General features: G+C 32.9%; 1 protein-coding gene across 2 annotated transcripts in view; it reads right to left on the reverse strand.

Moving 5' to 3' along the window:
- Positions 1-14,295, reverse strand: part of CSMD1 (CUB and Sushi multiple domains 1) — a 1,058,834-nt gene that overhangs the window by 123,618 nt on the left and 920,921 nt on the right. For both annotated transcript variants that reach the window (XM_030269463.4, XM_030269462.4), the window contains exons 38-41: positions 13,079-13,197; positions 7,519-7,588; positions 5,869-5,985; positions 2,229-2,438 (exon numbers count right to left, since the gene is read on the reverse strand). In XM_030269463.4, coding sequence (XP_030125323.4) covers positions 2,229-2,438; positions 5,869-5,985; positions 7,519-7,588; positions 13,079-13,197 — 516 coding nt within the window. The remainder of the gene's footprint in view (positions 1-2,228; positions 2,439-5,868; positions 5,986-7,518; positions 7,589-13,078; positions 13,198-14,295) is intronic.

Here is a 14,295-nt window from a genome sequence, read left to right on the forward strand (position 1 = left end):
AGTACTTGGAAAATACTAGCATAAGTTTCTGAATTTCAATGAATATTTTTTTTGACATTTTATTTTGAGATCACTACAAACACAGTTTTCATCACTTTTATAAATATTTTATTATAATTCCCATGTAATGCAAAAATGTAATATGTCAAATTACCTTGCTCTGGCTTTAAGTGAATTGATTTTCCAATGTTTACATAATAAGATAAAATTTTACACTGTCATTGAGGAACTCATTATCCTAGGTTTGTTGACGGCTAACAAGTTGCAAGTGGGAGAAGTAGAAAACATGCAACTTATCTAAAAAGCAAGTTATTTTAACAAGAGATGGTTAGAATGAACCAAAAAATAGCAGTTCCTATTGTATCATGTCCTCTTCACCTTCCCATTTATTTCAGAGTAGATAAAACAGTCCTACTGGACTAACTAAGAAAGGGAAGAATAGAAGAAAAGAGTAATAAAACTATGCACTTTTGCGCAAGCTGCAACACTGCCTCTGGAAGAACATGTTGTACAGCCTGCAAACAACGTATTCTTTAACTACAAGTTTCAGGGCAGAAAATACTGTTAGTAAGGAACAGCTTGTTATGGCAAGGGAAAACACACTAAATAGAACCAGAACAAAGAGTACTGGAGAAAATATAGAAAATATACCACATGGCGTTGTATTTTACTGTAATTTCTAAAACTTGAAAATCACAATTATTTTTGACTGCTCAGAAGGAAAGTAAGATTAGGTGAATGTGATGTGAAAATATTCTATATTTGTAAGACTGTGTGACAGAAAAAAATTCTACAGATGGTAGAGAATCATGATTTCTTTGTGGGCATGCTTTATGAGCACCAGTCTAATTCAGGTGTTCAGAATCTTCCTCACTGTCTATTGACTCCACAGATATAATCTAACTATAAATGTGTAGATGTGTGTGTATGCAAATAAATGCTATACTGGACCAGGAAATTACATAGTTTGCTGTCTTCACAGAAGACATATGGTGCTGTGTCTGGTTTGTGGCCAAAATACTGATAACACAGGAATGTTCTGGCTTTTGCTGAACAACATCAAGGCCATTTCTGTTTCCCACTATGTTTTACCAGTAAATAAATTGGTAATGTGGGTGGGTGAGGACACAACCAGGCAGATGACCTGAACTAGTAAGAGATCATCCATACCACATAAAATAATGTTCAGCAACGAAAGAGAAAAGAGGGGGACTAGAGACATTAGTCATCTTTGGCTGGGCATCGGTCTGCCTGTGGGAGGTAGTGAGTGGTTGCCTTTGCATCACTTTTATTTTCTTCCTCTTTTCTTCACCTTATCCTTCACCTGTTAAACAATGGTTTTTATCTTTGCCCCAAGATTTCTTACTTTTACTATTGCTTTCCTCTTCCTCCATTCTACTGGGGTAGGTAGGAGGTGAGCAAAAGGTGGTGAGATGTTTAACTGCCCACATATAGTGTTAACCCCCAACACATAATTAAGTTATCCAAATTAAGATCCTAGAATAAGGTGGCATGAATTCCCTCACAGATATCCAAAAAACAATCCATTCCATTGTATTAAACCTTTGAGCTCCTGTAATAGTGCTCAATTGTTGACAGTAAGACTATTTTAACAGTTCATAAATGGTTATTTATTGTCACTAGTGGGGAAACAAACAAGCAAACAAACAATGAAGATGAAGAAAAAAGCCAACAGTCAATGACCACAAAAAGTTCACATTTTCAAATACTGATTATATGTGTTTGAAAATGGATAGAGAGTGAGTTATCTGGTGTTGTTTTTTTTTTATTTCCTGATAATTTTCACAGGAGTCTAGACTGCAAATACATAACATAGGAAATTGTAAAATTTTTCACCCAAATATTTAAAGTAACTTTTACTATTACATTACATTAATCATAGGAAGCTTATGGAAATGGGAAAACAAGACAGTGAATATTAGAAGTACGAATTGGTACAGTACAACTTAATGGAATGGAAAGGGTTATCAGCTATTTGACATTTGGCAAATAACATCACCTTCTCAGGCTTTTGCATCAATAGAACAAAGATTCCAACTCAACACAATTTCAATTTTAAAAATTCCAACCTATTTATTAAAAAATCTACAAATTTTAAAATGCTATATAATATATACCAAAAATATCTTCTAAAATAGTATTAAAAACAATTAAAATTTTATTCTTCCTTTCTAATCCTAAGGATCATTGTGCTAGCTCATACTTACCTTGGTATGTCAGCTTAAATCCTTGCTTGTTTTCTGAGTGATCACTATAAAAATGGACAAGTGTTTCATGAGTGGTACTTAGCAAGGGTGATGGGAGTTCCATTCCACTAAACTGGCCAATCATAGAACTGGTGTGCTGAGGCCCATTCTGAATTTCAAGGAAATCATGATTTGCTTCAGTGGAGAAATTCAGAAACTGAATGTGTGCACCTGTAGCATTGAGAAAGGAAGAAAATTTTAAATTCATGTTGCTTAATAGTAAAGCATGTAAATAAAAATAAAATTATAATAGTTGTTACAGGCACTATGTATTTTAGTCACTATTCAAAGTGGGATGCTTGAGTTAAAGAAATAGCTGATAAGTATTAAAAGAGTTGGAGTTTCTAATTTTTTTGGTTACCCATAAATATCATAACCACACATGAAGGGACAAATGAAAGTCAGCCATAAAGTCAAAAAGTCAATACATTGTCAATACAGGGATTTTTCATATTCCTAAGCCAATCAACAGAAAGACTCAAGGGAGGGGCTAATCACAAATCCTGCTGTGCCACGGCATGGCTAGGACTTTGCCATGCCAGGTGCATCCCTGTAGCTCAACCAAGGTCTCTCCCAGAGGCTCAGGATCAGCTAGGTTACTTACAGAGCAAACTTCCTGAGGCAGAAGTTCATCTACCTAGTTCCAGCTATCCACTCTACCTTCGTTTTCCTGACCCGGATCACCTATATTTATTTCCTTTCCCCTCTATCTTGGGCCAGTGTTTCTTAGGAGACATTTTACCCCATATGACGCCTTGTATGATGCACTGAACTCCAGACTCGTGACAGGGCCTTGAGACAATTTACCACAAACCCTCTCCAGGAATCAGGTGCTTGAACAAGGCTTTTCAGTATTCAAAACATGCAGAACAGTTGGGAGTATAAGCATGGGAAGAGCTGTTTTGAAGTTCTGGTATTACTTCCTGTGGACTAAGGACCTGAAATCCAGTCTTAAACCATGTATGTATCATATCAAAACAGAAATGAGGGGTGAATCCCTAGTTTGGAAGCCTAGTATCAAGTAACTTGCAACTGCACTTTTTGGGCCTAACTTTGCTCTGGTACACTGTGAAGAACCAGCTGTAATAGAATAAACCAGAATTACTGAATGAGCCAACAAAGCAGTGTGAAATAGTCAATGCCTTAACTCCACTTGACATTCTTAGCAATAGAGACATATTCTACATTCCAGGAGAGAACATTATAGATTAATTACCAGGGTAACAGATTACCAGGGTAATTCACTTAGTCTTGTTTATAGCTGATTTCTTCACCTCTACGGTTTAAGATTGAATCAATAGTATAAAAAAGATTTTTTTTTTCTATGAGAAAAACTAAATAAGCTACCAAATAAACTGGCTTTTATGGAACACTTGTAAAAATATGGGATATTTAATTCTTCTCTGACCTATGCAAAGTGGGAAGTATGAAAACAAGTATTTCAGCGGCTGTATAACAATTTATCCAGTGAGGCCATCAATAGAGAGGACACACCAAACACATCAGAGTCATAATATCAGCCATCTCTGTATGATGTTTGATATGGCCAGTCTGACTTGAACAAAGTAACTAATTTTACAATGCCCTCAAGATTTGAGATGAGATAGGGCACCAAGCAGCCCGGAAACATCTTGACTTCAATATCAGTGGCTAGTGATTCCCAACAGAGACTGGATGTCAGCACCATAAAAATGGTAAAAAATTGAGCAGCCACTTAATGTTATATCTAAATTGAGAAAGTGACAAGCAGATAATCAATTTTGGCATGTTTATATTCAGCCCAAACATTGTTTAGGTATTTGAATAAAAGTAAACTACTATTATGAATTATTCTCTGATGAGCCATGAAGTACCTTTACTCATAAATCATTTTAATTTAATTTCTGAGAAGAAATTTCTATGTCTTGTTGTAAATATTCAGTATAGAAAAGCTTTGTGTTATAAAAGTAAACAAGTAGGTTCAAAGGTATTTAAAAAAAAAATAGACTACCTAAAATAGTTTCAAACATGCTAATTTAAATCAGAGAACACACTGTATGTGTCCCCTCAAGCTTTAAGTCCAAGTTTATATAATTTGTAAATGTCAATTTGATATGTCAAAAAATAATTTTTCTACACTAAAAAATTTCTTACATAAAATTACATGGAATAAAACTGATAGCTACAGAAAATAAATCATTATGTGGTCAAACTATAAATATATTACTTCCTGCTTGAATCTCAACAGCACTTCCTTTCTCACTTGAATGTACTCTAATTAATGAAAACTCCAAGCTGAGGTAATTGTTTTTATAAATGTTAATTAATTAACAGCTACATGAAATAATTTTAAAATCACATCAACTCACTTGAAAATATATATTCTCTATTTTAAAATATTTAGACTTTAGTAGTGTCTTCTTTTACATGACTGATATATTTTCATGTAATGAAGATATACAATATTTTGGGACACATTTAGCTCCCACAATTTTATTGTTAGACTTTGTTTAAGCACACAGCTGTTTTGATACAATAGAATATATGTAAACAAACAGCTTTTCAGTAGACAAGCATATATTTCTAATTAAAATAATATCCAGGTAGAAGTACATTGTGAAAGATTACATCAAATATAATTTTTAAACCTGATATAAAGATATTATATGTGGATTATTTAACAAATACTTGGGGAAAAATATCACTGTTGGAATTTGGAGGTAAAAAACGTCCTTTGTATTATTTTTGAAGGAAATGATAGATCAGTGCTGTGAACACCCTGTATGTGTTAGAACCCTTACTAAACAAAGCTCTTATCTTTTCTATTTAGAGAATTACCACCACCAGAGAAGTGAGTGAAGTAATAACAGGATACAAGATTCTCTTGTGCAATTAATTAATGAAACATTTTCTGCACGGAAAAGCTTAAAAGAAAAAGACCAACTCTGAGACATATGAAGGACTATTTTTCAAAGGCAGTATTATAATAACTAATTAGGATGACATTGCTTATCATTTATATTTCCTGCAAATGTAGCTGGAGAATGTTCAAACCACAGACAAACTTCCATCTGTGGTTCTCCTACATCTATAAAGATATCTAAGGCTACTAAGGTTATCCATAGTGATGATGGATGAGTTTTATCAGGTGTTCATTCATAAAGGGCACTATTCTAAACAGCAGCAAAGTATTTCTTTTACAGATTAACTTTTTAAAGTACTATGAAAGTAGTACATCCCTCTTATGAATGCAAATGGAGAATATGGAAAATCAACTAATTTCCTCAAATAAGTAACAAGTTTTTAAAAATATTTTGAAATTAGTAACAAGCTTTTAAAATTATTTTTCTTATTAAGCATTGGCATTGAATTTACAGTATGGGACATGGAGTTTCACAACAAGAAAACTTATTCCTCTTTCAGTTCTGATAATGATAGAAGACTGTGTTTTGTACGTGAAATTACAGATTCCTTATTATCTATTATTACCTTTTACACATAATTATTACTTACTTGTGAAGACTTTTTTTAGGACAGTAGTTTTAATGTATATATTTAAAGAGTCTAAGTTTGCAAACCTGATTATTACAAATAACTACTCTTCCAATGAAAGTTTACTTACCATATCCAATAGGCAATAAAATTTTCCATGTACAATCTAAGTTACTAGGGTAATTTCCAGGAAAACCTGGGCTCAGGATAACACCAGCCATGTTTGTCAGTGTTCCACCACATTTAGCTATTTAAAACAAAAAGAAAATCACAGTATCATTTATTAATATTATTTCTCAGTATTTGACATATGCTTAATTCGAAATGGATTTTCCATTTTGTTCCCATGACCCTAAAGCAGTGAAATTTATCATAGTCAAAACTCTCCTCGTGAAGGAGGAAAAAAAGGATGCAATTTAGAACAAAATCTTTACTTAAGGTGATATGTTCACTGTAATAAAACTACAAATGTGTACTCGCACATATAGACAAGGCCACTCATTGTCTCAGCTTGGCAATTACTGTTAAAAAGGTCTGGTGCTATGTTGAGATATGTTTCACAATCAAGAGAAACAAATCTGGAATTAAACTGAATTATGATCCCAAATCACGATGCAGCAACAAATCTATTACTCAATATAACTGAAAATACACTTGAATTTAAAAACAAACAAGCAAATAAACCCTCCCACCACAGTTTTTGCATTAATTCAGAAAGATAAGCTTGCAGCATAATAGAATAATTCTTTGTTTTCTATTGGTATTCTATTGGTACATAACATACCAAATTTGTATGTTTAAAAATTGAAAATCCATTTGCATCATTTAGGATGATATAAAGCTAAGCCATAAATATGTGAAGCAACCTGCAAAAAAAGGCTGAGTTTACACATACACTAGGACAGTAATACGAAGTAAATATAACTTCAAGAAATCAAATTAGAATATTGCAATTAAAATTTATTTGAGGAATCATTACTTTAAAGCCTGTTCATGCCAGGCATTACATTGGCACATGATCTGATAACACAATTGTGATACTGTGATAGTCTGTTGTAATAATTGTGCTGATTTTCGCTTTCATTCTATAAAAATCAATATTTTAGGTGTTAGAGGTGAGAGAAGAGGGAGGGTTATGTTTTAAGGGTTTCTTTGTTTTCTTAAGAGTATTTTTGCTCCCAGGAAGCACAATTTCATAATTAAAGGAGCTCAGTGTTTTCAAGAAGGAACTATATTTAGTATGCAAGGTGAAACATAAGGTTACCATGAAAAGAAAAGAAGAAACAACAAAAGAGCCCAAAGCCTAAAACACCCCTCCTTGAATAAATTTTCCTTTTCTAAAACTGATTGGAAGGATATTCACTGCTTCCATATAAATCAAAATTGACTCCTTCTGTAGAAGCTGACAATACAAAGTAATGTATGGGCTCAACTTGACAAGAAACCTTTAAAATTATTTCCCATTAGTGTTGTTCAGTATCATCCCAATATTCTGAATTTCTCTTAGATGTGAAACTAATATGAACAGCTTTTGCTGATTGAATATTAAAATTAAAATTGAATATTAAAATTAAAATCCTCTCACAATATTTTTTTAAATAGCATTTATTTTTTTTAAATAGCATTTTAAAAATTTGGGTTTTTTCCATATTTCATAGATATAAATGGAAACTCAAACAACTCTTGAATGAAGCAGAATTAAGGTCAGGAACATCGGACATGACAAGGTCAGGAGTTTCTTGTGACTGATGGTCAGAAAATTGAAAACAAATTTCCGTACCAATGCAGAGAGGAGACGGATAGTTCCAGCGTCGAACTGTTCCTGGCATACAAGAAATATGAGAACGGCCCTGTTTGGGAAGGGCAAAATATCAGATTACAGATACTCATTTATGGGACTTTTCTGAAAGACAGAGCTACACAGGACCTCTTGCATGATCTAATCAGTGTATGTTCTTATTTTAGCCAGCTACATAATAATTTCTTGAATGAAATTCTATTTTCTAATAGTTCAGGTTTTATGTTCTTATTTTTCTGGTGATAAATGTTCTAAAACTCCTTTCCTCTGGTAATGTGAAAATTTCTGAAAAGTAGATGCAGCTAACTATGTGCACTCATATGGTCTGATTAGTTCACTGCTTGTTTCAATTCCAGTGTATTCCATCTACAGTGCAAGCACAGTGGTTGAGTTTTACGCTGCAATCTGTAGTGAATCACCCATTGTTCTGTGTGATCACTATAGACACAGAGAGGAATTTGTTCCTCATCTACTTGCTACCGATGTTCAATGTGGACCATGCCAAGCCTGTCATCAACAAACAGCAGCAGGCCTTGACCTCTCACATGGCCTCACAACATGACCCATTGCATTCTTGCAACATCTTGACACACAGCTGTAGAAATAAAAGTGCCTCTTTATATAGCTGTCATGTTTAATTTACGCCATCTATTTTTAAGAAAAATCACTACAACCAAGAAGACTCGTGGTGGCAGGAAGTAAATCAAGACATATCTGTAACTTGCACAGTCTAATCCCACACACCTCAGGGTGACTGCCTAGGACTAAAATTCTCCCACCTTTGTTTTCCCTAGGAACAGTTCAAACTGGGAATTTAACCATAGCACAAAAGGTCTTCTTTTTAGTCAATTCTGTCTTTTGAGATACTCAGGTTATGCATTCTGCTGCTGAAATGCAAAAGCTGAATAAACTAGCAGGAGTGAGAGCAACTGATACAAAGACTGCGACATGGGACTGAGAACAAGGTTCAATTTCTGTTTTGATAATTTGGATATACAAACGCGTGGTAGTCACTTAACATCACTAGTTTATTTTTATCAGGTGTATTATGAGTCTAAAATTTAGTAAGGCAGCGTATCTAATCAGTATAATACGAAGATTTATATAAATATTATTTGTCCACAGCAATCATAATCTCATAATAATAAGAAAAAGAATGAACAGGTAAACTGCAGTAAAAGAAAATCCATTTGATGACATTTCTTCCACACCATTTGGAAAGTTTACACTCTACCTTGAAAAAAATTCATCTAGAACTGCATGAAATAAAACTCCTTTAATTAATCATTTAGTTAAGTATATTTAGGCAATCATATTCTGAAATTCAAACTGAAATACATCCAGAAAATTACTTGGAAGGAAAAAAGGATCAGTTTTCACTAAAATAATGAAAAATAAATTAGTCTTTTGCTTCTAAAAGCACTCCAAATTGATAATGCAATAAAAATTTTTTGTCTTAAAGGCTACATTTTTAAAGGAAAAATATATGCATGCATTTAATGTGTCATCTTAGTTACTTGCAAAATGGATGAGGTTTTGAATAATTTATTTAATGCAATATTCCTTGTTTTACTCCCTCTTTCTAGTCTTCCAAGATTGCATTGTTTTATTTTATTCTCATTTTCTAGTTTTCTGTGATTGCATGTCTCTGATGTGAGTCAAGGGGGAAGCCGTATTAACTACCATAGTCAGGAAAAACATAAAATAGCCTATAAAAGATATTTTGAAAACTAAAATTAAATGATTCCTTTAGCTTCAAGCCTCTTTCCAACAAGAGTACACTCTGATTTCAGTCTTTTAAAGTTTCCTCCTGTGGGGAGACACTTAATCCTACAGCTGGTAATTACCTTTTTTATGCATCTCCAGGTAGTAGTTTGAGCTCTATGACTTTTCTGGTAAGTCTCAATTATAAACTAATCCACTGCTGATTGTTATTGCTAGCTGTGAATATGTTCTCTAAAGATTGAGGATAAATTCACAGCTAAAGAGAAAAAAATATTTATTATGAGAAGTTATGCTGGTCTGTATTTGCTCAATAGAAAACATACTGTGCCTCATAGAAAACTTTTCATTATTATTTATTTTTAATTTGTATCCTATTTTACTTGTCCTGTCTAACATGCTATATATATAGATATGTATGCACTTTCTTACACCAGAGTCCATACAGCATAGCAATTCTCATCAATATTTTGGAAAGATTCAAACTCTTTTCTATTGAAAATGGATATTCAAGATCTTTTTTTTACACTTTAAACAAGCTCATGAAACTAGGTTTTACATATGTCAGCTTCCACAGCTAGTAGTAAATTTTTAGATGTACTGAAAAAGAGGTTTATGGTTGGAATATATACAGTTAATGAACAATGTGCTATGAAATTTTAAGAAAGTATTTAATAATATAATCGCTGTAAGTATATAGAAAAAAGTCCAGTTAATTTTATGAAAGGGCTACAGATAAGACCTTCATATAGACAAAAGATATGGTTTTGTTATAGTGATATACACAGTGTATTGAAATTTAGCTTTAATACAGATTATAGATTTTTTTGTGTGCAGCTCTCTTCTTCACAAATGTATCATTATGTTATACTAATACTGTATTTATGAACTCTCATTCTGATTGTTTTGTAAGAGTATATCCAAAACATCAAGCCAGGGTACACATTGTTAGTATACCTTAAAAAAGTTTCCTGTACTTATTCCAACCACTTCTGAAGTATTCATAGTCTACAGTTATCTCTCCACATCAATATTGCACCAGTACTATAAGTATGGACAGAATATTTGATAATGCTGTATCTTGAGCATGTATCCATTTTTAATCCATGTAATTAAAAACAGGATAATTATGCCCCTTTTTGCAATATGCAAGATTTAGATATTTCTAATAGATGAAAAAATAGGGATAAAAGAGTCTGCACAATGATGGGCAATACACACAGAGGTCACCCCACTAAATCTAAGCAGTTTAAAGTTTGATACCTGTGTTAACCTTTTGATATCACTGATGAAGGACGATACTTTAAGAGTAGAGTTCCTGTTCTAACATGAAATCTTAGTATGAATCAGCCTTTGGAGCAGTATGGCTGATTATCTCTAGTGTCACAATGAAAATCTAATCAGCTGATTGAGATTAGATATCTGGTTTTTATATTAAATTAATTGTGTTATATGTTATTCCATCTCCATAGGAATCCATTAGTATAGGCTTAGTTTTTTCACTTTTTTCCTATCAAATCACTGCTATAAGCTTAGCCATAAATCATAAATCAGGTCTAAATATATTTCAGTCATAACAGCTCAGAAGCAGTGACCTGTATCACAGCAATGAGGCACTAAAAAAATACCTCTTGGCAATTATATGAACAGCAATTATATAACAGCCCTACCAGCAGATCTTGATCCTTTTACCATAAAGTGGAACTGAATAAAAAATCTATATAAAGAATTACATGTAACTTTTCTACAAATGTTAGAAATAGGAACTTTTCTCCAAACAATAAAAAAAAAAGCAAAAAAGTTTTTTTTTTTTTTTTTTTAATCCAACAACTCTTAAAATACAATTATATTTATTGTTGTGTAACCCAAGTTTATTGCAGGCTGACTTCCAGATAGATTCTGCATTGAAATAGACTGTCCCGAGTCTACAGATGAAGAATGCTAAATTTAGCTCAATTAATACAAAAAAGCCCTAAAAGAACATATAGGCTACATCTATACTAGTGGAAGTGTGTGGGATTGAGTGCAAATACACAGTGCTTTATATAGCTACCTCCTTAACTTTTTTCTTCAAAATTAATCTCCAAAAAAAGTGCCATGATGCAAACTGCCTGTGAGGAATAGTCTCTGGCTTTTAATAATTACTACTGTTATATTTCAGCTAGGCCAAAAGCATGACAGCACCCCAATTCAACAAATAAATAGTGCTGAAGATGAAATTTCAGTTCCCATATCTTTGCCTCAGTTACAGCAACATAGGTATAGACACATAATGTCCTTTCATCATTTACTCAGTTTAATGCTACTTTGAAATAGAAAACTGTTAATGGCTCAATAGTGGTCTTTAATTTAAAGTCTGAATCTATTTTGGTGTCAATTTTTAATGACAGAAAATCCTTCTGAAGGAATCATGTCATTAAAATTTTATCAAATCTCTCATTTCTTACTGACACGCTAACTACAAATGATACTGTAAGGGACATATGAAATAGAGAAAATAAAGTTAAAAACTCCAAAATTAATACATTTATACCATTAGGTATTTTTAAAATGACATTAATTTTGAAAGAAAAACACTTAAATAGTTCATATATAAACAACCAGCTGGCTTCTAAGTAAGCCACAAACTGTTAAATAAGCAATGAGCGCTCAGGGTAGATGGAGAATCGGCTTTGTCGTGCTTAAGTCAAATCTTTTCTAATTAGCAGGATACTAGTATAACAAAATCTTTTTTTGCTATGGATTGGAATGCTCCCAGTGCAGGTTGTTTCATGTAATGTAATACAAGTAAAGAGAATTAATTCGTTTAAATACTTGGTCTATACCTGCCATGTATGACTGAAAAGGTAAGCATATTCCTGGCCACCTAGAGGGACATTTCATGTGCATGTGTGCCCACAACCAGCCTAGAAGTAAGTTTAGTCTGAACCCTGCAAGAATTTTAGAAGAATGGTAAGAAATATGGAGACCAAAGAAATATCCTATATATGTTGGGGGAACAAACACTGAATTAGCCGTCCTTTGATGGGGAACTTTATCCTTGTAAGGAACAGAAGTTGTGATGTTGTGCCTTCTCTGATACAGGTTTTACACTGCCTTGGTTGGTATCTATTATCAAACAAAGATTCTGAACTCAGGTGTTTTCAATGTATTTTACCAGTGGTGGATTACATTTAAACAAATTAGAGAAACTAGTGAGGAAAGAAAAAAGCTTTAAGTCTTAGATTTACAGAGTGCTGAAAAATTTACAAAGAGCACCTTAATCATATGTCTACCATGGGAAACTAAACCAGTGTGTGAACAGAGAACATCACCAATCAGTGAACTAATTTCTAATACTTTTTTGTGAAAAGTTTTCAAGAGTAGATTTAAGCACTAATAAAATTTACTTTAGAAATTAAATTCCACAATTCCTGAGCAGAATAAGAAATCCCACACTGTATTTCTACATTAAAATTTCACCTAGATAAATCAAACCCCCTAAAGGAAAAAACACAGTACCCTATCGTATAGTACTATAAGAATTTTCTAGAGAAAACATTTTATGCATGTTATTTCAATGTCCATTTTGATGGCCTTTACTGCTCAATAGTATGTTGACCTAAGACAAAATTTCCCAGTCCAGATTTACTGAGGGACAGAAATGCCACACATTTGTAGCTTTATAATGTGGGAGCACTCACATAGGCTCTGCCTAAATCATCTCTATTTACACACTACAGACTCTTCATTAATTTTTTTTTTTTGACAGGTCTCTTGGTATTTTATTGCAATCACTCCACAGTGTATTATTCAAAGAAAAAAAGAAAGAAAGAAATACCTGTAATGTATATCCTGGCTCACACTGAAATGACAAAACATCATTCACCATATATCTGTCTCCTGATTTGATCCCATTGCTAGGAATTACTGGTTCTGGACAGGCAGCAAGGCCTACAGCTGGAAAAAGTAAAAAAAAAGATTGAAAAAACAGAGAAGTGGACAGTAGGTCTTCATTGATATTCTCTGCCTTAATGAATTCTTTGTACAGAATTATGGGTGTTTAAGAAAACAATTAAAAATTAATTTCAACAATAAATGTAAATTTTTTTTTGAAACACAGAAGTTTTCAGAACTCATCTATGGCTGAAGCACAAAGATTATACACTGTGACTGTACCAGTTACCAGGTGACATTGCTATGACACACTACACAGTTTTATAGTCTCCGAAGCAGTATTGTGATTTTAGTTTGTTAAAAAGCCTGGGTTTTATTTGTCTGCTCATTTTGCTTTATTGGGGTTTTTTAATCCTTTATTATCCTTGTGAAGGAAGCAGACAGAGAAAGAGGGAATACACTTTGTGCATATTCTCTATTTTCAACAATAAATGAGCAGAATTTATTGGTGGTTCTTTATTTTTTGGAAACTCTGTGGACTATAAAGAAGTTTAGACAATGACATTTAGTACTTTAACCCAAAAATATATCTTTGCATAGGCATCACTGGATAGTCTGTTCTTAATTATTTTTAAGCCAGGTCTGATAAAACAAAAGATTAGTGTAACAAATATTCTCGATGATTAGTAATTTCACAAATCTGTTTAACTAATTTGGCAACCTAAAACACAAAATTCTGCTTCTTGTCAAGGGCATATCACTTTTTGTCCTTGTGTGCTATCTAAGGAGTTTGCTAGTCAGCACTATGGAAAATTAAATATCAACTTTTCCAAGTGAAAATACTCCAAATGAACAAGACAGTTGACAAACAGGAGATTAGATTAAGTAACTCTGTGCTTTTAAGATTTTCGTTGCAAACACAAGGACCAGAAGAATAATTTTGCAAGTTCATGGTCTGACAAGAGACTCTCATCCCCTTTATGATGTGAAAAACCTTTTGTGAAGTCAAATATCAGTCTAAAATACAATTTAACTATTAACTTATTTATTTATTAGAAAAAATTACTCCTGAAACACCATTATCTAGTTTTTATGTTTTATGAGAATATTATCTGTAGAAGCCAAAACAGAATAGAAATTATTTCCATAATGTGTGAGAAG

This window comes from Taeniopygia guttata, chromosome 3, assembly GCF_048771995.1.
Source record: "Taeniopygia guttata chromosome 3, bTaeGut7.mat, whole genome shotgun sequence".
NCBI lineage: Eukaryota > Metazoa > Chordata > Aves > Passeriformes > Estrildidae > Taeniopygia > Taeniopygia guttata.